The following is a 27498-nucleotide window of genomic DNA, read 5'->3' on the forward strand; positions in this document are numbered from 1 at the left end:
CCACACTTACGTCAACAGGCCTCAGATTCCCAGCTTCAAAGAGAATGAATGGGTCAGGACAGTGCTCCTATAGGAATATGTAGATCACAAAAACGAAGTGGACTGATGTGAGACAATAAGGAGTGGTATGGATTGTAGGGAACTGGGGGACTTCTGCCCTGTGTAAAGCAGCTCCAGCCACTGGTCACCATGCAGGAATGCAGGCCCAGTTGCTCAAGAGAAGCCAGAGTATATATATTTATGTGAAAATTCCATGCTTTTAAATACTGATAACTCCAGTTTAAACATACGTCCATGTGCGGGAGTTAAGTAGAACACCTTTGTGATGCAGGCTTGACCCGTAGGTTGCTTGTTTGAGACTGCTGCCATGGGGTCATGGTTCTAAACCCTGGCTTTCCTTTAGAATGATCGGGCAAACTCTCAAAAGTCCCATGGTCTAGGCTCCAACCCTGACTAATTATATCACTGAATCTCAGGGATGGGGACCAAAGCTTCAGTAGTCTGTTCAAGGAGATCAGAGCTGCTCAACGTCAATCTCCCATTTTGTGGTGATAGCTGTGACCCATGGGATGGAGGTGGTGGTCTTGACAGGCCTCTCCTCTCAAGTTCTTCAGATCAGCTCTGAGGCCCAGAGGGAGCATGGAATGATGCTTGCTGCTTGTGCAAAACAAATTTGGATGGGGTGGGGGCGGGTGCACGTGGAGGGTTTATGGTAGAACAGCTCTGGAAACCCAGGGCCTAGTAGATGAGGTCTAGGGGTCTATTATCTAGGTCTGTGTCCCTAGGTGAGTCCCTTCTCATTCCTGAAACCTCAGTGTCTCCGTCTATAAAATGGGAATGATAACCACTTCCTGCCTTCCTCCTGGGAAGGTATGAGAATCAAATCACATAACATGGATGAAAACACCGTACGGCTTTCAAAGAAAATACCAGGTTCTGTTTCGCCCAACAGAAGGTTTTATTGTTATTTATGGTACAATGGAGTCATACAAGTTCTCAGATAGGAGCAGGAGAACGGTAATTTAAAGTCTCCATGTCTTCTTTATAAAGTCTAGAACAACACTGCCTGATAGAACCATAATGTGTAAACTACATATATAATTTACAAAATTTTCTAGTAACCACAATAAAAAGGTAAAAAGAAATAAGTGAACTTAATTTTTATAACAGCATTATTGAAATATAAATAATAATGATGCTATCATAAAATTCATCATTTTAACGTGTGAGATTCTACAGGTTTTAGTGTATTCAGAGAGTTACGTAATGATTATCACTATCTTATTTTAGAACATTTTTATCTCTTCCAAAAGAACACAACTCATACCCATCTGCAGTCACTCTCCATTCTCTCCCACCCCTAAATCTTATAACTACTAACGTATTTTCTGTCTCTTTGGATTTGCCTATTCTGGACATTTCATATAAAGGAATCATACAAACACCAACCTTTTTGCACCTGACTTCTCTCATTTAGCACCGTGTCCTTCAAGTTCATCCATATTGTAGTATGCATCAGTACCTCCCTTATTCCTTTTCAGAGATGAATAATATTCCATTGTATAGATATACTGTATTTGTTTATCTGTTCATCTGCTAGAGAATATTCAGGTTGTTTTCACTTTGGGGCTATTATGCATAATGCTGCTAAGAACATTTATGTACAAGTTTTGGTGTCAACTTATGTTTTTGATATTCTTGAGCACATACCTGGAGGTAAAATTACCAGGTCATGTGGTAACTCTGCATTTAACATTTTAGGAACTGCCAAACTGTTTTCTAAAGTGGATGCACAATTTTACAATCTCATCAACAATGTATGAGAGTTCCAGGGCGCCTGAGTGGCTCAGTTGGTTAAGCAACTGCCTTCGGCTCAGGTCATGATCCTGGAGCCCGGGATCAAGTCCCACATTGGGCTCCCTCCTTGGCAGGGAGTCTGCTTCTCCCTCTGACCTCTCACATCTCATGGTCTTTCTCTCTCATTCTCTCTCTCTCTCAAATAAGTAAATAAAATCTTTTAAAAAAAAAAAAGTATGAGAGTTCCAATTTCTCCACATCATAGCCAACACTTCTTATTGTCTGTCAGTTTTATTTTTTATTTTAGCTTAGTCTAATGGGTGTGAAACAGTATCTCACTATAGTTTTGATTTGTATTTCTCTAATGACTAATGATGTTGTGAATTTTTTCATGTACTTATTGTCCATTTGTATATCTTTATTGGATCAATGTCTATTTAAATCCTTTGCCCATTCTAAAATTTTTCTTTCAATTACTGAGTTGTAAGATCTCTTTACATATTATAGATACAAGTCCCTTATCAGAGATATTGTTTGGAAATATTTCTCCCATTCTGTGGGCTGTCATTTCACTTTCATGATGATATCCCTTGAAGCACAAAGGTTTTTAATTTTGATTAAGTCTAATTTATCCATTTTTCTTTTCTAGCTTTTGCTTTTGAGTCATTTCTAAGAAATCACTGCCTAATAATACAAGGTCACAAAGATTTAATCCTATGTTTTCTTCTAATGATTTTATAATTTTAGGTCTTATATTTAAGTTACAATCCATTTTTTGTGTATAGTATCAGTGTATTATTTTGCATGTGGGTACAAGCATGGTGTCCATTGAAAAGATTATCCTTTCCTCATTGAATCGTCATGGCACAGTTTTCAAAAAATCAATTGGCCACAAATATAAAGTTTTGGTTCTGGACTCTCAGTTGTATACAATTGCGCTATCTATTCATCCTCATACATATAACCCATTGTTTTGTTGCTGTAGCTTAGCTGTAAATTTTGAAATCGGGAAATGTGCATCCTTCAACTTTGTTCTTCTTTCTCAAGATTGTTTTTTGCTGTTTTGCCACAGAAAAGCAGGAACCCTATCCACCCCCCCCCCCCGCCCCCGGCACCACCACCACCACCACAAGCCCAGGTAGAGCCTGACCTTGAGGTCCAGGTGCAGGATGTAGTGTTGATGAAGGTAATGCACCCCCTCACAGATCTGCTTGGTGAACAAGATCACATCCAGTTCAGTCAGCTGGTACTTCTCCTCTGTGATCCGGTCAAAGAGTTCACCCCCATCCACACTGCCAGGACAAAGAGAGAGGCAAGCACTGACCTATGGAAGGCTCTCAGAGGAGTTGTCCACTCTTATCACCAAGAGTCAAAAGAGGCCAACCCAGAAAAGCCTGAAGCCACTGCCATCTTGGATTTCATGGATATCTTTGTTCTAGGCCTATTCCCAGCTCAGAGGGCAGGAGGTAAAAAGGAATTGATGGGCCAAAAGGAAGACTGGGAATTGTCTTCAGTGTTGATAATCCAGGCTCACTCTGGATACTCTAAGTCAAGGTAATAAACTCATTTGCCTACAGGAGCCAATTAGTACTTACATGGCAAGAACCCAAAACGAGCAAAAAAGACCAGATCTGAGTCAAAAGTTTCTATAAAATACAGCCCCTTAGTCTATCTTTGTTTTTTCACTCATGGTAGAGACATGACATGACAAACCTTACCAGAAGGAAAATAGCAACACAAGCACAAAAATAAATGGCCTCTGAGCCCCTGGCCTCAGCTTCAGGGGTAGTTGGGAATGGTGGGGACTGTGACAAATGAGACACTGGTTGCCCTGTCTACAAAGATCAGCCATTAGGAGCTCTAGCACACCATTTCTAGCTGGAAACACAGGTCTAGAATTACTAGTTCTTTCACATTTTTAAGAAAAAACAAGATAGCTGGGTTTCCATGTGAAATTTCCCAATTTCCAGTTGCTAACACCTAAATCAAAATTACTGAAAATTGTAGGCCAAACTGACATATATCTGAGTGAGTGAGTCAGGTTTACTGCTGGTTTACAGCAAATGGTTTTGTCCTCCATGCTCCATATTGGAGGTGATGATATTCCCTACATAACCCAGAGAGGGCAAGGGGAAGAGGAAGGGAGAGTTTTGCCTAGAACTATTGCTCCAAGCCCCAGTCCTGAGTCCTGGCCCACAGAGAAGTCACTACTCCATCTCCCAAGATACTCACTACTCCATGACGAGTGTACAGCTGTTCTTGCTCTCAAAGGCATCATAGAGCTGGATCAGGTTCACATGGCTGAGCTGGTTCATGATGTTGACCTCATTCTTCACATCCTCCTTGCAGAGTCAGACAGGAGAGGAGATTCCAAGAAATGGGTCAGAAAGATGAGCCAGCTGTGCTTCCCAGGACACATGCATGCCCACCTCCTCCTTTTCTGCTCTCACATCAGGTCTCCAACTCATGACCCAAACCAATTCTTAGAACAGAAGGGACTTAACTTCAATCCCCCATTCCACAGATAGGAAACCTGAGACCCAAGAAGGAAGCTTGGAAGTCCAGAGGGACCCTGCTGCCCAGGGTATGAGGTGATGTGCTGAGCAGAGTGTGGGAATCAAGGAAAAGAGACAGGGAAGTTGACAGGGTTCCTGATCAGCATTCAGGGGTCTGGGGAAGCATGGGGCCAGGGAACCAAGAAGGAAGTATAGGAGCCCCGAACATGGCCCAAGGTACTAGCTGGCCCAGGGCAGATGCCTCACCCGGTCCTTGGCACTCTTCACTTTGATGATCTTGGCTGCCAGCGAGAGCCCTGTGGACTTCTCTGTGCACCTGTGGACCTGGCCAAACCGGCCCCTGCAGAGACATGATGGTAAGGCAGGCTGAGAGCCCAAGGTGAGCCATCCTGTATCTCTGGCTTTCTGGTCCTGCCCTTTGTTCATAAACACCATGGGGATTACCCTGCACCCCGGAGGCACTATAACCATTACCCCTACACCATATGGATTATTCTCAAACCTAGAGAAGATCTTCACCCTATTGTAAGTGGTGTATACCATACCCCAGGGAACTACTGCCCTCACTCCACACCACCCAGACCGCCCTACCACCTCCAGCATATGGCTCCCACCCATGCCCATATACCATGTGGCCTCCCCTGCACTCACCCACTCTCTGTAGGCTAGCCAGTCACTAGCATGCTCTGCACTCTATCCCACCCCGGGCCTTGGCTCTCGACCAACCCCCTCCCGAGAAGCATCCAGCAGCATGCCAGCTCAGGTGTCCAAGTGTCTCTGCCCCCATCCCTCCTGCTCCTGCCCCTCATCAAAGCAGAAGCCCACCTACCCTCCCAAGACATCATGCTGACACACTGTGTAACCTGCCGAGGTCACGGTCTCCTTGACACTCACCACCCGGTGTTCAAAGGGGGCTGGTGGGGCTGGGCTGTCATCTGTTTGGGAGACAATAGGATGTGAGCCTCTAAGTGCAGCCTGCTCCACTCAGCCACCCGCTTGGGTCAAGTGACAAGCCCCTCGCCCTTCTCAAGGATCACCTCATTGAATCACCCATATGGCAGAGGAGCTAGCTGCATTTCAGAGAGGTGAGGTGACTGGCCCCACGGGCACACAGTGAGTCAGTGACAGACGGGAGTCAAACCCAAATCTCTCGTCACCTACAGTGGTGCTCTTTGCAAGGTGGAGAAGCTCTACCCAGTCTGTTCACTGACGTTGAGAGGGGATACAGGGTGGATCTGTGCAGCCAGCAGGAAACGGAAGGCACCCTTGAACAGGGTGATCAAGCAGAATTTAATGATGGAACTATATTTGAAGGCGCAGGCTGCAGACCCCCGCCAGGGTGGTGTGACAGGGAGGCAGCTGGAGAAATAAACACGCTCCCTTCCTCGCTTCCTCCCTCCCTGGGCACCTTCTGATCTCACAGGGCAAACAGCCCTCGAGGTAGCCCACAGCGGGTCAGCTTCGGGGGAGGTGGGCTGTGTAAGTCAAAAGAGCCAAGGACGAGGATGCCCCCCAGAGATGGAAGCCACAGACGATGGACCCCGCTGACCGTGGACTAAAGCTAAGACTAAGACTATGAGTTTATTGTTGCTCCTATTGTTACCTGTTTGTGTATTGTTGCTCCTATGTTACCTGTTTATGTAAAGTATAGGTGGGAAATTAGATGAACGGAATTAGGAAAAATGGAAAAGGTTCTACAAAGCGGTGAATGGCTAACTCCTCACCCGACCGTGCTTTAACCTAACATTTGTAACCCTAACGTTACTTTTTGGCTCCTGCATTATAAACGTCCTAATGTCATTTGTAAATGTTAGTCTTACATGCTCAATATAACCCCTTACAACAGAACATAGAACTGGCTGAAAAGTCAAAGATTTGACTAATCTCCAAAGAAAAGGGGGGAATGCAAGGGCCTACTTAGCCAGAGGGAGCTGTTTTGTTGTTTATGCAGTGAACTTAGATTGACCCTCTGCCGTAAACTTAGATTGACCCTATGCTGTAAACGTAGATTGACCCTGCCCCTCCCAGAGGAACTTACTTGCAAAGCCCAGATAAAAGGGCAGGTCAGGCCAGGTGGAGACATCCAAACAGTGGAGCGTGCAAACTGTCTTCCTAGCTACCAGGGAGAGTGGGCCCCGCCTTTTGGGCACCAATTCTGACCAAGGTGATAGGCTAGGGTAAATTGTAATCTCATTGGCCACCTGTGTGTAGCCAGGCTCAACCACATGGCCTTTGCTCTATAAAAGCTAGTCCGTGAGGTGGGGAAGGGTCACCTCTTTGTAAGAGATGGCCCTGACCAGTCAGTTTGATTCTCGACGCTTGGCGCGAAATAAAGCTTTGCTTGACCTTCGCTTCGTATCAGTCTCGTTCCTTTGACCATGGACCCAACAGGCTGGAAGTGGACAGTGGGCCTAGAGGGGAAACCGAGGACACCAGCATTTGGAAAAATAAAAATAGTCTAAGTTTTTGGGAAAAATCTTGCACTTCAGAGGTAGTATGAACCTAGAAATGTTACCTGAAATAAAGGACTAAAACAGAACCAAACACAATGACTTGAGCTGGTTTGCATATTAAGGATTGGGCGACTCCATGGCAGGCAGTCAGCAGCTTGCGTTGGGTTTCTCTGGGCTTGTTATGGTTCACTCAGAGTGTTCCACCTATAACTCTCCTGCCTCTGAAACCATATATCCCCTGCTGTGAAACCACGGCTATTTGCTCTTAGTTCATCTTTTTTTTTTTTTTTAAGATTTTATTTATTTGACAGAGATCACAAGTAGGCAGAGAGGTAGGCAGAGAGAGAGGGAAGCAGGCTCCCCACTGAGCAGAGAGCCCAATGTGGGGCTCGATCCCAGGACCCTGGGATCATGACCTGAGCCGAAGGCAGAGGCTTCAACCCACTGAGCCACCCAGGTGCCCCGCTCTTAGTTCATCTTAATAAAAGCAGTTTTTGCTCCCCAAAGTAGAAGCTTGAATTTGCCTCGAGAGAATATTGTTCCTTCCTTTTTGTATCTGCAAAAGCAAGCCCTGAGCCCCGGATCACAAAGGTAACAAGTATGGGCTGTTGCTCCTGCTACTGCTGTTTTCCTGGGATCTAGAAAGTCTGAGAGAGCCTGGATGCTGAGTGTGTGCCACAGAGATTCCAAATCTAGAATTTGGCTTGAAGTTTCCTTTGCTGCGCACTACGGGCCTTCTGTTCTGAGGGGCCGTAGAGCCACAAGGTTTGCACACAGGTTCTGAAGCCAGACAGGGCAGCACTGTCTCCGTGGCCCTGAGCATGTTCCTTGACTTCCCGTGTGTTTCCATTTATCCCCCCTCCACCAGCCCATGAGGGGAAACACTGGCACAAAGGCACATGGCTTGGTACACTGAGAACCCTAAGTTCACGTTGGCTTTATCACCACCCCAAGCCCCAGAAAGGACTCTGGAGTCTCCGCCTGGTTTCAGTGGTGTTTTAGGAGTGAAAGGAGGCCTTTGTCCACACTTGGACTGAGTCATACAGGTGAAGAGGAAGCATCTGGAGATGTCACTATGACAGGGCAACTGCAGAGCCCAGATGTGGCAAGGGGCCCCGGGATGACCTGCAGAACACACAGCCCTTCCTTGGGGACTTCCTGAAATCCCAGGGCAGGAAATCAGCCTTCCTGCCGCCACATGGGATGAGGGCTCAGACCAAGGAGAGTGTGGCCGTAAGGGCTGGAGGAGTTGAGAACACTTGGGTCACAAGAGCACAAGGATCCCTCCCACCACCATTGGGACAGAAAGCAGGTCAGCAGCCCCAGCACACCCTTCTGTACCCCAGGTCGAGAACTCACTCACTGGGTGTGGTGGCAAATATTGACATCAGTTAATAGATGTTTTTTTTAGCAGGAGCCTTCCCTGGCTCAATCCAGAATGCTACCCATGGTGGAGAGTTCAGTCAGGCTGGTGGCTTTGAGAAATCCACATGGGTTCCTTCCTCCCCTACTGTTATAGCCACCCCAAACTCAGCCCACTGCATCTCCAGGCCTTGTTCTCCAGCCCCAGCAGGTACTGGTAGGCTGTTCTAAGTCTTAGACTCTCCCAGACCTCTCTGGAAGCTGCAGGAAGGCACCCTAGGAGTAGGCCCCCAAACTCACTCACCTTGGGGCACCCAGCAATGGGTTCACTTACCCAGAACCACACTCCCAGCTTCAGCTCCAAGGGGCGACCTCCTTCCTGCTTCAGCACCTCCGGCTGTGCAGTCCTTCCCGGGTTCAGGATTTCCTGCTCCCGTGCCTTTGTCCTGCTGCCAGCCTGTGGCTCCAGCATCACTTCCTCTGTCCCTCCTGGCCCCGCTTGGTCCCGTGGTGGACTCAGCCCCAGGCCCCTGCTCCTCCTCTGTCTTTACTCCCTCGTGGCTGTTCTGTTTCTGCAGTGAGGAAATCTTGCTGGCTCCTTTCGGGATCTGTTCTTCTGACTTGGTTGCAGGGGTCTGGGGCGTGGGCCCAGATGGGTCCTGCTCACCTGGATGGGCAGCTGTGGGAGCCTCCACAGGGGGCGTGGGTCTGAGGCTGTCCCCTCGCGTCACAAGCATCTCCCCAGGGTTATCTGTCTCCTGTACATGGATGGAGATCCTGGGGCAGAGAAAAAATACGGCCTTAAAAGCAAGGACTTTCGAGTCACCCTGACCTGGGTTCAGATACCTGCTGCTGCCCCTCAATGATCATGGCTTATTGGCCTCAGTTTCTCATCTGGAAAAAGGGTCCTTGCATTAATTATAATAATAAGGTAGGTTGTGTTTAGAACCAGCAGACCCCAATACCTGACTACCTCTGCCCTGACAGGACACCAGGGAGAGGCTGGATTCATTGAGATGGTACTCTCTGCTCTCAGGATTGCAGGGGATAAGCAGCCAAGGAAGGCTGAAGTAACCTGTGATGGACGCTGGTGGGCACCAGATGTCTATGAAGGCCTTAGAAACCTGCTTTGGCCCCAGGAGGACTGTGGCCTGGAGGCAGGATACCTGGGCTCCCCTCTCTAGACCTCAATCTCCCTTTCAGTTAAGTGAAGAAAGTGTGAACCAAGCCAATTATCCCACGGGAAACCCCAGGTCAGGCATATTTTAGTAAAATCAGGCAAGAGTGGGGGCCCAGGGTGGCTCAGTTGTTAAACATCCAACACTTGATTTTAGCTCAGGTCATTATCTCAGGGTTGTGGGATCAAGGCCTGTGTGAGGTTTCCCCAGTCAGTGGGGAGTCTGCTTACAACACTCTGCCTCACCTCTTCGACCACAACCGCAGCAACTTCTTCCTAGGAACATCACCAAAGGCAAGGGAAGCAAGGGCAAAAAGGAACTATTGGGACTTCATCAAGATCAAAAGCTTTTGCACTGCAAAGGAAACAGTTAACAAAGCCAAAAGACAACTGACAGAATGGGAGAAGATAGTTGCAAACGACATATCAGATAAAGCGCTAGTATCCAAAAATCTATAAAGAACTTATCAAACTCAACACCCAAAGAACAAATAATCCAATCAAGAAATGGGCAGAGGACATGAACAGACATTTCTGCAAATAAGACATCCAGATGGCCAACAGACATATGAAAAAGTGCTCCACATCACTTGGCATCAGGGAAATACAAATCAAAACCACAGTGAGATACCACCTCACACCAGTCAGAATGGCTAAAATTAACAAGTCGGGAAATGACAAATGCTGGCAAGGATGCGGAGAAAGGGGAACCCTCCTACACTGTTGGTGGGAATGCAAGCTGGTGCAGCCACTCTGGAAAACAGTGTGGAGGTTCCTCAAAATGTTGAAAATAGAGCTACCCTATGACCCAGCAATTGCACTACTAGGTATTTACCCTAAAGATACAAATGAAGTGATCCGAAGAGGCACGTGTGCCTGAATGTTTATAGCAGCAATGTCCACAATAGCCAAACTATGGAAAGAACCTAGATGTCCATCAACAGATGAATGGAAAAAGAAGATGTGGTATATATGCACAATGGAATACTATGCAGCCATCAAAAGAAATGAAATCTTGCCATATGTGATGACATGGATGGAACTAGAGGGTATTATGCTTAGCGAAATAAGTCAATCAGAGAAAGACAATTATCATATGATCTCCCTAATATGAGGAAGCTGAGAGGCAACGTGGGAGGATTGGGGGGTAGGAAAAGAATAAATGAAACAAGATGGGATCTGGAGGGAGACAGACCATAAGAGACTCTTAATGTCACAAAACAAACTGAGGGTTGCTGGGGGGAGGGCAGTAGGGAGAGGGTGGTGGGTTATGGACAATGGGGAAGGTATGTACTATGAAGTGTGTAAACCTGGTGATTCACAGACCTGTACCTGCTAATAATACATTATATGTTAATTAAAAAATTTAAAAATTAAAAAAAACCACTCTGCCTCTTCCTCTGCCCCTCCCCCTACTTTCTCTCTCTCTCTCCCTCCCAGATAAATAAATAAATAAAATCTTTTTTTAAAAAATCAGCAACTAGTCATAGAGACTAGACTTCTCGTTTCTCTTGAACAAATAGGTCTGGCTGTGTTGGGCATGTCTGCATAACCGAGAAGCAGCTCCCATTCCTGACAGACCCTGCTGTACCCTGGCAACACCACTGGGCCCACTTCACATCCATTTTCATTACCCAGACGTTGTGACATTGGGTTTGGAACCCCAGCTAGAGGTCGGGAAGGCCTTTTGAGCCCTGCTAACGTTCAGAGGAAAGGACTTGACCCTGGGAGCCATTACCCCCAAGGGTTTAACACTCCCTCTCAGAGTTGCCCCTGCTGTGACTGCTCTTTACAACCCCACTCCTGGGGTCTATGTGAATTGGGGTGGGGGTGAGGAGGTGAGTGTCTGGCATGGACTGAGTCTCACAAGGGAGCCCAGCAGCCTCCTCTCTGGTCTTAGCTCTGGACCGTGTTGCGGGACAACTTTGGACAAGGCCAGCATCAGCTCCCTCTTCTGTCAAACAGAGACATTAATAACTCACAGGAGTGCTGAGAAGCCACGAAGCGGGGAAAGCCCCAAGGGTCCCCAAATGAGGCTCAAGACGGTGCAGCTGCTATGGAAAACCCGCTGATGGTTCCTCAAAAATGTAAAAATAGGACTACCCTATGACCCAGCAATTTCACTTCTTTAAAAAAGTATCTAGAAGAATTTATAACACAGTCTAAAAGAGATAACTTGTACACCTGTGTTCATAGCAGCATTGTTCACAACAACCAAATGTGGAAGCACCACATGTCCACCGAGGGATGAATGGATAAGCAAAATGTATAATATCCATACAATGGAACATTATTCAGCCTTAAAGAGGAAGGAAATCCTGTTACATGCCACCACCTGGGTGAACCTTAAGGATATTATGCTAAGTGAAATAAGCCAGTCACAAAAAAAAAAAAAAAAAAAAAAAGTAAAGAAAAATCCTGAGTCCATTTGTACAATTCCACTTATATGCAGTACCTACAGTAGTCAAATTCAGAGGCAGAAAGTGCAGTGGTGGTGGCCAGATCTGGGGGATGGGCAAGATGGGAGTTGTTTGATGGTTACAGATTTTCAGATTTGTAGCATGAAAGATATTCAACCCTCCTGCACTGTACACTTACAAACGGTTCGGTTGGTAAATGTTACTTTATGTGTCTTTTCACCATGATGACCAAAAAAAAAAGTGAGGCTTTTCCCCAGCTGTTGAAGGCCCAGCCGCCTCCCTGAGCTGCAGCCAGTCTTCTGAAAGCAGCACCTACTCCTGGATGCCCCTGACTCGGTACAAGCCTGTCCACGGCCAGCCTTGGGCAGGAGGCAGCCGAAGCCACACACCCCGCAGCCCTGCACCCCTTGGAAGGAGTGAGTGTGGGTTGGTGATGACAGGGTAGGTGCGAAGGGTGGCATCCAAGCCTGGCTCGGGTCTCATCTCTGCTGAGGGCCATGGGAACTACAGTAAGCCAGCTGCTGGAAGAGTATCCAGGTGGTCAGGTGACCGGCTGATAAAGCCAAGAGTCACTGCTGTCCCACTTGGTCTTCACACCGAGCAGGGCATGGGATGACCCCAACGCACGGCCACGCATTCCCATGCCGTCGAGCGCCCAAGGCTTTCTGTCCTGCTGCTGCACGGTGCACCCGGGGCAGACGCCGCTGACCACTTCCAGCACTGTGCTCCTCCACCTGCTGCTAGGGCCTTAGCAGCCTCGACACGGGCAGCCTCGGCCCATCAGAGTGGATGCTTGACTTTAAACTCATCTTCTCAAAATATACTCATGTGCTAGCTGAGGACAGGCAGGTAGTGATCTCTCCACTTCCTGAGCCCGGCGGCCGGTCTAGTGCGCCTGAAATTCAGAGAACGGCTAAAACTGACATAGAGAAATTTCCCCTCATGCAGAATCTTTTGGGGGCCCCTAACAAGTTCATGGAAAGTCCACCCCATCCCTAAAGTCCATGTTTACAGCCCTGACCAGGATCCAGGGAAGCCTACCAGGAATTCCTCCTTTTAGTTGGTTAAGCTCTCCCAGAGGCTCTCATTTCCTTCCAGAACAAAGGCAGACAAATGATCGGGGCTTTTCTGCCAGTCGCCCTAGCACACGGACATCAGCCCCCCTCCCTGCAGCAGGCCTAGAGCAGGGATGGGGCTATGTCACAGATAAGGACAACCCCGGGCAGGTGCAGGAGGGCACCAGACCCTCTTAAGACAGGGAAGCACAATATACTTCCGTGGGCCGTCCTGGGGGCTCAAAGCACTGTTCCACAGGGCTGGGAACATAGGACTAGAAAGAGCTTGGCAGTCAGCAGCCTCTGGCTCTTCATTATCCTGCCCTGTGTCTGCTGAGGGCCGAGTGCTGGTCCAGAGGCTGTGTTCCGAGGGCACAATCCCACCTTCAGGACCAGGTATAATCGTCTTGAAAGCCCTACTGGATGGACTCAGCCTTTTCCAGCCTCCCTGTGAATCCCCATCCTTCGCTCCCCAACTTAGTATTTGGGACCTAATTACATGCTGACCTGAGGAGGCAGCAGGGCACAGTGGTTGGGAGCAGATGCTGGAGTCCAGAAACCTGGATTCAGATCTCAGCTTTGTGACTCCCTAGCTGTACGGCGGTCTCAGCCCATTTCCTCATTTCCTCACTTGCCTCCTGGGATGTTGTGCGAATACAGCAAGACGTGGTCTGTGAAATCTGTGGCCAGTGCCAGCTCCTAGGATTGTGCCGTGAGCCCCAGCTTGTAGCTATTACAACTGCTCTGAGAGCTGGCGGTTCTCAGCCCTGCTCTATATAGGAATCACCCAAGGAGCTTGTAAAAAAAAAAAAAAAAAAAAAAAAAAAAAAGACAGGGAGGAAGGGAGGGAAGGAAGAAGGCAGGAAGGAAGCGTAGATGAGCTGCACTCCAGACTGAATAAATCAGACTCTCTGGGCATTGGTATTTTAAAAATTGCTTTCAGGCAATTTGAATGGGCACCAGGTGAGAAACAGTGCTCAAAATTCCCAAAAGCAGTGCCTACACCTTCTCCTGTCTTGCCCTCAAGAAGCTAGCCAGCACGGCAGACAGTGGGCACTCTATCCCAGCAGCTAGCCCCTTGGTCGTGCTCCCGCTGAGGGGCTGCGGTTAATTCCCTCCCTGCCCAGCATGGAGGAGCACCCCTTACCTGGCAGGCGTTTCTCCACCACCATGAGCTGCCTTGGCTTGAGCTGGCAGCCCTGGAGTGAGCCTCACGCCTGCCTCTGAGGGCTGCGGGTCAGGCCCGCTGAATGACGATCCTTGGTCTGTACTGGGTAAAGCTTCCTGGCTGGTGGAGGCTTCACTGACCCTGTTGGATGCTGCAGACAATTCCAGGCCAGTCCCAGGGCTCTCAGTGAATGCTCCAGGAGCTTTGGCTTCGGCCTCTGTGTGCAGCGGCAGGAGGCCAAGGGGCACTTGGGCTGGGCCAGGAACTCCTTCTTCCTGCCCTGGTTGGGCCTCTGCTTGGGTGGGGAGGTCAGATCCTATCTCGGAAGCATTGACGGGGGTCAGCCTCTCCTCTGTCCCCTCTGGCAGGTTCGCCTTCTGGCTCTCTACAGGAAAATCAGCAGCATAAAAATGCATTTCTATATGGATGAGTCGAGCCTAAAGATACTGCAAAGGATATGCAAAGGCCATGCAGGGAAACATGTTTATAATAGGCAGACTGGAAACAACCTAAGGGACCAAGAGTAGGAGGCTGGTTGACTAAACCACGGCCCAGCACCCAGACACTGCACAGCCATAGAGAATAGACACGAATATCTCCAGATGTGGCCATGGACTGATCTCAAGGTGTACTGTAAGTGGAAAAGAATCAGGTGGAGAAAAGTGGGTCTGGTGTGCTTCTGTTTCTCTAGGAAGGGAGGATGTGTGTGTGTGTGTGTGTGTGTGTGTGTGTGTGCGCACGCACGAATGTGCACATGCAGGTGCATGTGTATAACCACTGATAACATGGCCTAAGGACACACAAAGAAAGACAAAAAATTTTGTGAATGGTTCCATGTGCAAGGGAGGAAAAAAGAAAAGCCAGACTTCTCTTAATACCCCTTGTTTTGTCCATTTGACTTCAGAACCATGTCAATATTACCCAAAATTGTACAAGAAAATGAAACTTGAATAAAAGCAATCCACAAAGATGTAGAGCAAAGTGAAATAGACCTGAGATTCAAGTTGGTGGCATAGCTTACGCAGAAAAGAGCTAGTCCAAGTGACTTAAAACAGCAATGTATAGTGGAGTATATAGAAAGGATAAAAGAAAAATGAAAAGGGGGAAAATAAATAAAGAAAATTTAAAAATTAGTTAAATAGATTTAAAAAGGAAAAAATAAAAAATATCTTTTTATTCTGAAACCATGATGTGTGCATCATGGAACACAGCAAACAGGGCCCCACTCACCTTCCCAAGGCCCCCTGATCTCAGCTTGCACAGCTCTGGTGCTCAGCGCATGCTTTGGCTTTGCTCCTTTCTCTTCCAGTCGATCTTTGTTCTGAAAGAACAATCATCATCATCAACGTCATTGTTCAGGACACAGACATTGGCTGAACACCTACCATGTGCTTGAGGTAGAAGTATTTAGATTACTTCACCTGGTCTCACGGTAATACTAGAGGATAGACATTGCTACTGCCATTCTAGAGATAAAGACACAAAGTCACAAATTCTTTCTAATGTGTCCTTACATTGCCAGTAAGGGAAAGACCTGACGCCGCTTCTTAATGGACTGGACGTCAAAATACTTAGACCAGGGATGGAAGATAAATTTCAAGTGTCAATTCAGATCATTCAGTCATGGCTATTACAGTCCTGGCTTGGCTTGGATTCTAAAGTCAGATTGACCCATGCCTGTTTAGGGGGCTAGGGGCAAGGAGGAGGGTTGGAAGAGTGCCCCCATCAATTAATAATGCCTGCCAGGGAGCTGGTGCCTCCTACCGTCACCCCTTTACTATACAGTAACGTGACCGGAAGCACAGCCTCTCTTGACTCTGGAGCCAGACCCTGCTGGGTTTAAACCCCATCTTTACCCCTCAGCCTCCCTTTCCTCATCTGTGAAATGGCGAGAATAATGTTATCTGCTTCGTAGAGTTAGTAAGAGGTTTGGAGGAGTTGATCTGTGGAATGTCCTGACTAATGTGCCCAGCGCATGGTAAGTGCTCGGTAGCTCTAGGGATTTTGACCTGCCTGAGACAGGGAGCACTCTGTCTTCAAAGAGCCAACGGATTGAGGGACGGATCATATGTGTAAGGCCCAGAGAAGCTCTCGGCAGCTCTTCCTTTAACTCTGAGTGCTCTGTACCAGGCCAGTGCTCTTACTCCTGAAATGGTAGGAACATTCAGTACTTCTAAGTATAAATATTTCTATAGGACCTGACTCCTTGCTGGGTCCCTCTGGTGCTTCCTGGCTGGTGGAGGCTTCACTGGGGACAGCCCCTAAGACTCCCCCTGGTCCTTATCACAGCAGCAGGTCTGGTCAAGGCACTCACCCCTGAAGGCCTTTTCCCTGGCCTCACCCACAGATGCCCCAACTGGAGCCCAAATGAGCTTGAGACACATTTTGTTTGGCCCACACAGCATTTTCAATTTTTAAATTTGTTATCAACACTTTAAATCTAGGAGACTTTTACATTAAAATTCTAAGTTCCCTTTCGGGGCTTAGGATTGTTCTCTATTCTCATTGTGGTGTATATACTTGTTGAACTGTGTACTCACACGTACATTGTGTGGTGTGTGCCATTTATTGTATGTAAATTATGCCTTAATAAAACTGATTAGGGGCGCCTGGGTGGCTCAGTGGTTTGAGCCGCTGCCTTCGGCTCAGGTCATGATCTCAGGGTCCTGGGATCGAGTCCCGCATCGGGCTCTCTGCTCAGCAGGGAGCCTGCTTCCCTCTCTCTCTCTCTCTGCCTCTCCATCTACTTGTGATTTCTCTCTGTCAAATAAATTGAAAAAAAAATCTTTAAAATAAAACTGATTAGAAACAATTCTAAGTTTTCTAAGATTCTCCTGAAAAAAATCTGAAGATCTGACAATGTTAAGCTCACGGCAAAAATCGGCTGGAGCTGTTCCCGCTAACTGGGGCACCAGTCCTCACAACTTTAGAATGCCTCCCGGCACTGAGAAGGGTTGGTTCCACTTTTTTTTTTCCTATGCTATACCCACTTCTCTCAATCCTACTACCTGCTCATCCCTTTGGGATTCCAGCACACCAAGTTCTGTCCTTTTGAGGGTAACAGCACCATGGGAACACCTAGCCTTGCACCTGGCATGTGCTAGGCACTTAATAAATAAACACCAGCTGTTGTCATCGTGATTAACACAGCGCCATCAAGGTGACCCAGATCCCCTTACTCAGCAGAGACCGCTCCCTGGACCTCTTTCTGCAGACTCTGTCCTGCCACCCCCGGAGCTGGGGGAACTGGAAGCATTATCACGGGACGCCTCCTGTTTCACCCCGGTAGAGAGGGACTCGAACAAACTGTCCTTTGGCAGACCTTGTTGGGCTCAGCATGTCCTCTCCCTCCCTCTGCTCTTGGTGTAGGTAGACACACACACACACACACACACACACACACACGCAAACACACACACACACACAGCTGCGTCATGTCTTCAAGGCTCACTCAGAGGAAGAAGAGACCCTCGACACCATTCTAGAGGACTGGTATCTTCTGAACAGCTTGCTTATGATTTGGGCCCAGGCCTGGATGAGCCTGACCCTGTCCTTCAGGAGAGAGCACCTAACTTTTAGTAATAATCTAATTCATTGTTACAACCAAAATGATATCCTGCTGGGCGCTTCAGAAAACCCAAGGAGGACCTTCACAAACTCCCGACACCATTTTCTTTTCTTTTCTTTTCTTTTTTCTTTTTCTTTTTTTTTTTTTTTTGACTTCTTAAACATTTTTTAATTCCAGTAGAGTTATACAGTGTTATGGGACACCTAGGTGGCTCAGTGGGTTAAAGCCTCTGCCTTCAGCCCAGGTCATGATCTCAGGGTCCTGGGATCGAGCCCCGCATCGGGCTCTCTGCTCAATGGGGAGCCTGCTTCTCCCTCTCTCTCTCTGCCTGCCTCTCTGCCTACTTGTGATCTCTCTCTGTCAAATAAATAAATAAAATCTTAAAAATATATATATATAGTGTTATGTTAGTTTCAGGTGTACAATATAATGATTCAAGGGGTGCCTGGGTGGCTCACTTGGTTAAGCGTCTGTCTTATGGGTCATGATCCCAGGGTCCTGCGACAGAGCCCCACATCGGGGTTCCCTGCTCAGTGGGGAGTCTGCTTCTCCCTCTCCCTCTGCCCCTCTCCTCCACTCATGCTCCCTCTGTCTGTAACTCACAAATAAATAAAATCTTTTAAAAAATAAAAATAAAAAGCAAAACAAAACTATATAGTGATTCAACACTTCTACATATCACCCAGTGCTACAGAAAAATACAAAAGGTTTTAAATCTGTGAAAGATGCTGAAACTTCCATAAGCAATGAATTCTGGAACACTGAAAATAAATTTAAAAATAAATTTTAAAAAAAGATACATTTTGGGGCGCCTGGGTGGCTCAGTGGGTTAAAGCCTCTGCCTTCGGCTCGGGTCATGATCCCAGGGTCCTGGGATCGAGCCCCACATCGGGCTGTCCGCTCCGCGGAGAGCCTGCTTCCTCCTCTCTCTCTCTCTGCGTACTTCTGATCTCTATCTGTCAAATAAATAAAATCTTTAAAAAAAAAAAAAAAAGATACATTTTTAAAAAGTCAAAATATTTAAAAAAAAAAAAGATGCTGAACCTTCTAGTAAAACAAATACAAATTAAAACTATAATGAGGTAGGGGCGCCTGGGTGGCTCAGTGGGTTAAAGCCTCTGCCTTCGGCTCAGGTCATGATCTCAGGGTCCTGGGATCGAGTCCCGCATCGGGCTCTCTGCTCAGCGGGGAGCATGCTTCCCCCACTCTCTGTCTCTCTCTGCCTCTCTGCCTACTTGTGATCTCTGTCTGTCAAATAAATAAATAAAATCTTAAAAAAAAAAAAAACTACAAGGTATATCATTCTATCTATTTCTTGTTATGTTTGATATTTTCCATAATGAAGAGTTGTAAATTTTTTATGAGTTAAAGAAAAAGCATTAGCACTAGAAGGCATATAATCAGTTGTCTTATTTGAATCTTGATTCAAATAAACAAAGGAAAATAAAGCATAAGACAATTAGAAAAATTTGCACACTGACTTTGGTAACATTAAATTACTGTTTACTTTTTAGTCATAATAATGGTATTGTAATTACATTTTTTTAAAAGATGCCTTAACTTCTAGATATAAATGCTGATGTTTGTGGAGGAAATGATCCAATGTCTCAGATTGGCTTCAAAATAATCTAGAGAGACGGAAGTCAGTGGGGAAGACATGCAATAACATTGGCCTCCTGTTACGGGTTTATAGGGTTCATGATACTAATCTCTATTTTTATAAATGAAAATTTTCATATAAAAAAATTCGTATTTTGAAAAAATTTTCAAAGTGCTAAAAAAAAAAAAAAAAAAAAAAACCACATGCTCAGTAAGATCTCAGTTTTCAATCACCACACAGGCAAAGAATTAAAAAGTTGGATAATATGTTTTGTTAGCTAAATGGGAGGCAACAAGCACTCCCATATGCTACCAACAGGAGACTAAACTGAAATAACTCCTTTGAAGGTCAGTTTGGCTTTATGTACACAACCTTACCCTTTGGCTTCACCCTGCCACTTCTAGGAGTGTATGGTAGAGATAAGCTCACACTTCTGTAGATATTCACTGCACCGTTATTTATAATAGCTAAAAATGACAAATAATATAGCCAAACAATGATATGGGGCTGGTTAGCAAATTAAGACACATCCCCCAACTGGGGCACACTACAACTTTAAGAACGAGGAAGCTTTCTATGTGTACATATGAAATAGTGCCCAAAATACATTAAGTCAAAAAAAAAAAATCAAGGCCAGAATAAGGTGATTAGTATTTGAGTTAAAATCAAGAGGTGGTGTTTACAGATAAACAGACTCTGTCTGGGAGGTTCTGCGGGAAACAGGCACCTATAACTGCATGGGGAGGAGGGTAGTCCTAGGGCCTGGGGGCTGGAGTAGGAGGAACACGTGCTCTTTATACCACACGAAGCAGGCGCGTAACTGCTTAGCCATTTGAGCTCCCCAGGAGCCCCTCATGAATGTCTTTTACCACATGCATAAATCATATCACAGTAATTTTCTTTAAAGCTGAGGTTGATGGGACACCTGGGTGATTCTTGATTTTGGCCCAGGTCATGATTTCAGGGTTGTGATTTCAAGCTGGGTGTGAAGCCTGCTTAAAATTCTCTCTCTCTCTCTCTTTCTTTCAGGCCTCAGTGGCTCATTGGGTTAAACCTCTGCCTTCGGCCCAGGTCACAATCTCAGGGTCCTGAAATCAAGCCCCTGCATCTGGCTGGCTCTCTGCTCAGCAGGGAGCCTACTTCCTCCTCTCTCTCAGCTTGCCTCTCTGCCTACTTGAGACCTCTCTCTCTGTGTCAAATAGATAAATAAAATCTTAAAAAAAAATTCTCGGGGTGCCTGGGTGGCTCAGTGGGTTAAAGCCTCTGCCTTCAGCTTGGATCCCAGGGTCCTGGGATCGAGCCCCACATCGGGCTCTCTGCTTGGCAGGTAGCCTGCTTCCTCCTCTCTGCCTGCTTGTGATCTCTGTCTGTCAAATAAATAAATAAAATCTTAAAAAAAAAAAATTCTCTCTCTCTTCTGCCCCTCCCCCACTTCACCTTCTCCCCCTTTATTTATTTGCCAGAGAGAGAGAGACCAAGCGAGTACACACAAGCAGGCAGAGAGGCAGGCAGAGGTAGCGAGAGAAGCAGGTTCCCTGCCGAGCAAGGAGCCCGATGCGGGACTCGATCCCGTGACCCTGGGATCATGACCTGAGACTAGGGCAGCGGCTTAACCCACTGAGCCACCCAGGCGCCCCCTTCTCCCCCTTTAAAAAATAAATAAATAAATATAAAGTCCAGGTTGTTTATCAGTGAAAAAGCAGAAGGTCCCATCTCCCCTGCAGGCAAGACTCATAGGAGAGGTGCAGAAAGTGGGGAGCTGGGTGGGGGAGGGGCATACCTTGGTCAAGGCTGTAGGGCAGGGGTGGGGGAAGGGGTCAGGGTGAGCTCTGGCCTGGCTGGGGATGAGGAAAGAAGGCACACTCCTGAAGCCTTGCTCCTGTGAAAGCCTCGGAGCTGACACAGAGTCCAGCACAGCCTCCTGTAGACCCCACCTTATCTCTTTCCAGAGGTTGGTGGATAACTACAGTGATCTGAAATGGTGGCTCCAGGCCGTCTGAAGGTTGCTAAGTGGCTGACTCTTAGCTGTTCCCTCCCAAACAGTATTGCCTCCATATACCACACACATAAACACACACACACACACCCCAGCCGAACTTCCATTAGCCAGCGGGTTTGATTATGCAATCCTAGGGAACAGCCGCTCCCAGAAATGCCACACTCCACCCCCAGGCTCCGGCTCCTTCATGGCCTCTGTCCCCCGGGGGTCACTGTCAACACTCATCTTCCAACAAGCAGCTGCACACTCCGCCCACTCTGGGACCCAGCATAGGTTGCGGACAGGAAGGGGAGGGTTCTAAAAGGGGGATTCTGTTGGGGCAAACTGGCGCCCACCTGTTTCTCACTCTAGGTGTGACAAAACAGAAAGGAGCAAAAAGAAGTCACTCGTACATCCAACAAGCTTCACTGTCCTCCTCTCCCTAATGATCCATTTACCCCCACTTTTAGTTGCTCTGAAGCTGCCCAAGGCCCCGCAGACCTCACTGAGGCACTGCTTCTTCCTTTCCCTAGGAAGAGCGGCCTGTCAGTGACCTGTCTGGAAATCTACCTGTGACCATTAAGGTTCAGTCTCTCCTCTTCCCCATCAACAGGTCATGCAGATGACACAGGAAGGAAACAAGAGTTCCTAGTGCTTCTAAGCCTAGCCGTCTGGCTAGCGTCCCCACCAGGACCACGGGGTCTCCCTTTCAGCCAGAAGGGTACAGGGGTAGGGAAGCAGGAACCAACCTCCAAAGGGCCATCAGCCAGGCTTCCTTTCCTCCAGGGGACACTCCCTTGCATGATGAAATCCACCACCTTCGAGTTCTGGAACACGGCCCCCACCAAAGATATGGCCTTGTCCACAGCCACTACCATCCTGAACAGGGCTTCAAGCCTGGCGCCATGCTGGGCAGCCTCCTGCCGCACAGCCCTCACCAGCTCCAGGACCTCCGGCGACCCAGCCTGTGAGTCAGCTGGAGGAGTGTGGTCAGACCCACCCGGACCCAGAATCTGAGAGGTCTCCAGCCGGTGTAGGCCTTGCTCCAGATGGCCCATTCCTTGGTACACACACTGCAGTTTCTCTGTGACATCTTCTTGGAAATGCAAGAGTTTGTCCACCTTCTCATTTAGCGCATTAAGCTTTTTGTCCATGGTGGTTAAGCAGGCCTTGCCTGACACCGGCAGCCCTCGGGTCTCCAGGCCCTCCTTGGAGGCTCCGGACATCCTGATGCGGGCTTGACAAGGGCGAGGAATCAGAAGAGCCTCAGACTCCTGGCTTTTACTTGGGCAGTGGTACCTGGCAGTTCATTGTTCTTGACAGCTAACAGTCTCGCCCTGCAGCGCCAACCCACACAGATCCTCTGGGTGGTTTAGGGAGCCCAGGGAACCAGTCTCTCTCTGAGCCTCTGCCTTTGCTTATCTCCCACTCTGCCGTGGCCACGAGTGACAGGCTGGGTTTGGCAAGGCGCTTCTCCTTGGGGCCCTTTTGACATCACGGCAGCATTTGACATTCCTCTCTGAGAGGGTGCTGATGGGCAAATATTTTAAGAATCTGCCCAAGGCAGGCAGGGGTTCGTATAGTTGAAATGAAAGGTTAGAAGAAAGGGGGTCCTTTAGGTAATGAATCAGAATGCTGGACTTTACAAGGGGCCTCAGGGATCCCCGGGCAGGGTAAGACCTTTAGCGGTCCAAAGCTCTGTGGCGCACGCAGTATCCTGCCTGCCCCGAACACTGAATTTACAAAGAAAAAATAAATAAATAAATGTGAGGCCATTCTGATTTTTGCCATGATAAAAGTGTTGATGCTTCTGCAAATTAAAATCAAATTTCTGGCGCCCCTACTTTGCAGGTGCCCCCAAATAAGTGTTTGGGCTGCCTGTGGGGTGTACCTTCAGGTCCCTTCCCACAATGGGCCCTCAGTCACTAGCTGCTTGTACCTAAAAATAGAAGTGAGGGAAAATGGCTTAGGCTACTCGCCAGGTGCCATCCCTCAGGTCATGTTCCACACAGATCCCTCTGGAGCATAGCTGCCAGGGGTCTCCTGCTACCCCCCACCCCACCCCACCCCCTACACTACTCCTCCAGCACTGACTACACACGCAGATGTGGGGCACCCAATCTCTCTACGCTTAAACAGACATAGTAGCAGCCTAGAGGGCACGGGGGGCTGGGGTTCCTGTAGTTTCCAAACGTTTTAGCTTCAAAACCCTTGGTTCAAATGGTACTGTTACAGAAGCATCGATAAATAAAGCAGATAAAGGAGATGCTCAGGCTGACACTGAGGTGGGGCACCAGGAGTCACCACAGAGTCCCTAGGCCGCTGGGGAGCCATTGACTGACACCATTTTCTTCCAGGTCCTCCTACAGAAAAAGTTAAGGGAGAGGGAATTCGTCCAAGGTCATCCCAGCCCAAGGCCTCCTGAGGCTAACGCAGCTTTGTCAATGCTGGCTGGCCCCGTGGTGTGGGGGCAGGGAGGTGTCTTTAGTGACCTGCTGAGTTTCCTCCTTCTGAATAAAAGCAATCATGAGAATAAACTTTGACCTGGAAATCTGACATCTGAAAACACCCTTAAGTCATTTTGCTATTTTAAGCTACAGGGGACTCGCAAGCATGGGGTGCCAGCTAGACAAGTGCAGCTTGACTGACCACCAACCCCTCACTACCTGTCGCATTGCCGAGATAGCTGCCCTCAGCCGTCTGTGTAGAAATCCAGACCCATTTCTGGGGCATAGTCCTGGGTGTCAGTGGCAGAATGGCCTGGAGCTCAAAAGAACCTTGGTCTCTTAGAGCAATGTGATTTAAAACAAATACATAAATAAGCTCTCCTTGGAAAAAGAAATTTGGGGAACGCTGTGCTCCAGATCCTCTCGGGGATTCACAATGCCCTTCTATGGACCTCATCTGCCAAAGAAAGAAAGCAGCGCCTGACCGGGGAATCCCTCCTTCTCCTGCACTTATCTCCTCATACTGCTCTGTGGGACTAGGGGTCCCTGGATCACTCTTTGGGAAGTGGCGCCCTAGAGAAATCTCTGGTTCTAACACCAGTTCCATGTCTGCCCTACAGCATGTAGGGGTAATTGAAAGAGACAGACCAGCTTCCAGAAAGGAGTTTCCACCAGCGTGAACCACAGGCAGCTGCTGCGGGGACCTTCTGAGCAGCCTACATCCAGCCAAGCCTGGGCTTAATAAAGTCTGGACACAGATCTTGAAAGTCCAGCTGAACCCAAAGAAAAACAAACATCCCAGACACACATCTATTTTGAAAGCTAATTATTTAAATTACAGAAGGATTTGTCCCAGGTCTCCCTAAAGCAACAAGGGGTTGCAAGTCAGCTGGTGTTGTAGAAATGTGCCTGCTGCATTCGCCACTGTTCTAGAACCCCCTGGAAGTTTCCTGAGCCCATAACAGTCATTGGGCTTGCCTCAGTCCCCCAGTGCACCAACATGCCTGGCAAGTGCAGGGTATTCAATACAACCGTATGGAAAGAATGAGCTAAGGGGGGACCCCGGCTGAGCAGGAGGCTGGACTGAGTTTCGGGAGACTTGGGGAAGGGGGAGACTGCAGCTAGGGTTTCCCAGAACAAAAAAGTACAGGGCAGAACACCTTGACAATTCCCAGAAGTAAGCTCTGGGACCTTCTGAGGAAAAGTTCGGAATATGCCAACAGGTGAAATCCTGGAGGCTTCTTTGATGAAAAAGAGCAGCCAGGAGGACCAGCTTTGAATCCCTACATTTCTCTGCTTAGAGAAGTGAGTTCTGTGAGGGCTGAGGCATGGCTTCTCTTCAACTCTCCCTGATGTACAGGACACAGCAAGAACCATGGGCAATCCTCCTCCTGCCCAGAGGAGAAGAGAGGCATTCCACCCCTCAAGCCAAGTGAGCACAGACCAGAGAAGAGGCAGTCCTGCTGGATGGGTACAGAGTAACAAATCCAATGACACTTCATCTTTCTTGGGTGAAGACAGGACAGCTGATGCACTCGCAGAAAAACACAGACCGACCTCTGTTTGCCATAGGCTGGGATCAGCCCGCACCAAACCCAAGACTCTTCCGTGGCCTTTCTGGTGACAGTCGGCTTTCCCTGTACAACCCCAGAGGCACTGTGGACCCTGAGGTCCCAGGTGGACTAAGAGGGGAGCAGAAATGCAAGGCTAAGGAGTCCATTCCAAAGCAGTGACTCTCCCCCTTCACCACCTCTGCACAGAACAGGCACAGCCAAGAGAGGCCCCACTCTCCCTGGAGAAGAGAGGTCAGTTTCTGGAGAAATTCAATGGTCCATAATACAACAGTTCTATATGCTGGCACTGGCGATTCCTGGGACCCCCTCATCTGACCATCCTCAACAGGCCAGCCAGTCAACAAGCTTCAACCTCTCACCCAGTTTTTTGTGCCTTATTCTGAAATATGCCCAGATAAGAAATGATCGCCAGGTAGTCAAACAAAGTCCCCGTGATGAAAAGGAGAGTCCCCCAAAACAGAAACATAACTTTGGAGAAAACCCAGAAAACAAGAAACAGAAGAAACAGCAGAAAGTTTCAAAAAGCCTCTCCTTAGTTGCCATGGGCAAGTGCAAAAGGCTATCCCACCCATTAAAAAAGAAGGTGTTATGGAGAAAGAACAGGCATAGAATAAAAGAGAGGTCTTGAAAATTAAAAGTCTGTGGGTTAAAAATTTTAAATCCAATACGGAGATGAGAAAATAAAGTTAAGATAATATCCCAGAAAGGAGAATTAAAAGATGGTGATGCCGGGGGGCCTGGGTGGCTCAGTGAGTTAAAGCCTCTGCTTTCGGCTCAGGTCATGATCCCAGGGTCCTGAGATCGAGCCCCACATCGGGCTCCCTGCTCAGCAGGGAGCCTGCTTCCTCCTCTCTCTCTGTCTGCCTCTCTGCCTACTTGTGATCTCTGTCTGTCAAATAAATAAATAAATCTTTAAAAAAAAAAGATGGTGATGCCTACCTAGGGAGAAAAGAGATGACAGACCATGGACCTAACCCCACATTTCGTTCCCTGGAGTTTCAGAGGGGGAAAAGAAAGCGGGAGGGAATTTATCAAAGAAATAGTACAGTCATTATGCAATTTGAGAACACAGGGATAAAGAGAAGATTACAAAGCTCCCCAAAACCTGAAAGAAAAAAAAAATCACATCCCAAGGATCTAGACTCAGGATGATATCAGACCTCTCATCCTAAAAACAACTGGCCTCTGGAATCCAGGCAGGACGTGGAATTCTAGGTTCGAGATTTGAAGACACTGCATCTTTGTCAGAGGACGGAAGGAAGCATTTTAAGACTTGCAAAGATGTAAAAAAAATGTAAGCGCTCTTTGAAAGAGGCACTAAAGTGATTGATTTTTCAGGAAAGAGCATTCACGGAATATTGTTCACACTATGATGCCATAATGGGGTCAACGCTTCACGGGGTTAAAACAGGGATGTTGTTAGGATGGGGAAGGAGGGGGAGTGACAAGGCTGAATCGATTCTCTTCATAGGAAGCACACAGATCTGGTAGGAAACTGATGGGGAGGAAGGCAGAGGCAAATGCAGGCAAATGCCAGGCGAAAGAGCTGAAAGGCGGCCGGTGTTTGCCGCCGGGAAGCAGGTTTTGCAGAGGTCCGGGTACTGCATGCCAGGGGATGTGAATATCTATAACAAGGTTGCAGCATGCCACAGTGAGGGTCTTGTTCTAACAGAATCGGGTATGACCATTTTCTGAGAGATGGAGGCCCGTGGCCTTCTCTACTTCCCATGAAACGGCTGTGGGGCCGGCTGCATACCTGGAACTTCCTTAACCTCTCTGAAGGCAGCTTCCCTCATCTCGAAAGGGGGCACATGACGGTGCAGTAACCACGGGGCTGTTTGGGTCCCCATGTAAGTGAAACACCTAGCACGGGCCCTGGCACATGGTAAGTCCATGAAAACAGGAGACAATCGAACTCACTAGGCCGTACTCATCCCTCACTCCAGATGGTCAGCTAATCAGCCAACAGGACAGCAGTGTGTAGAGCCACCTCACTGCGGGGTGGGGCGGGGGGGGGGGGAAGGAGGCATCTCCCCAGGCCTAAATCAGCCCCCAGGTGCCCGGCCCACCCAGGCCACCTCCCTTGTGGGCACCATCAGATGATGCGCACTCGCAAAGTGCCACCCTGTCCTCCATAAAGCTGAGCTTCTTCAGAAAAGGAAATCAGAGATGAAACAGAACCCCAGAAAGCCTCGCTGGGTTCAACGCAGACAACCTGGGGGTTAGCAGCTGCCCGGCCTTGTGCGCCCACTACACCCTGTGTTATCTGGGGGGGGCCACACTGACCGTCCCCAGGCTGTACCCATCAACCAAAGCTTCCTGCTGACTGCGATTCTTGGTCCAAGAGGACCTACGTCTGGGGGATAATTGTCACCAAGTCTCC

At 48.0% G+C, this 27498-nt stretch overlaps 1 protein-coding gene across 4 annotated transcripts in view; it reads right to left on the reverse strand.

Annotated features, from left to right (window-relative positions):
• MYLK3 (myosin light chain kinase 3) overlaps positions 1 to 27498 on the reverse strand; it is a 46065-nt gene that overhangs the window by 12729 nt on the left and 5838 nt on the right. For 2 of the 4 annotated variants that reach the window (XM_032325840.1, XM_032325838.1), the window contains exons 2-8: positions 15179 to 15269; positions 13928 to 14333; positions 8463 to 8905; positions 5143 to 5248; positions 4560 to 4653; positions 4030 to 4139; positions 2948 to 3089 (exon numbers count right to left, since the gene is read on the reverse strand). In XM_032325840.1, the coding sequence (XP_032181731.1) occupies positions 2948 to 3089; positions 4030 to 4139; positions 4560 to 4653; positions 5143 to 5248; positions 8463 to 8905; positions 13928 to 14333; positions 15179 to 15269 (1392 nt within the window). Of the gene's footprint in view, positions 1 to 2947; positions 3090 to 4029; positions 4140 to 4559; positions 4654 to 5142; positions 5249 to 8462; positions 8906 to 13927; positions 14334 to 15178; positions 15270 to 21843; positions 22784 to 27498 lie in introns of those variants that run through there. The other 2 variants (XM_032325837.1, XM_032325839.1) reach the window with 2 other exon arrangements.

Source organism: Mustela erminea, chromosome 19 (assembly GCF_009829155.1).
Source record: "Mustela erminea isolate mMusErm1 chromosome 19, mMusErm1.Pri, whole genome shotgun sequence".
Classification (NCBI taxonomy): domain Eukaryota; kingdom Metazoa; phylum Chordata; class Mammalia; order Carnivora; family Mustelidae; genus Mustela; species Mustela erminea.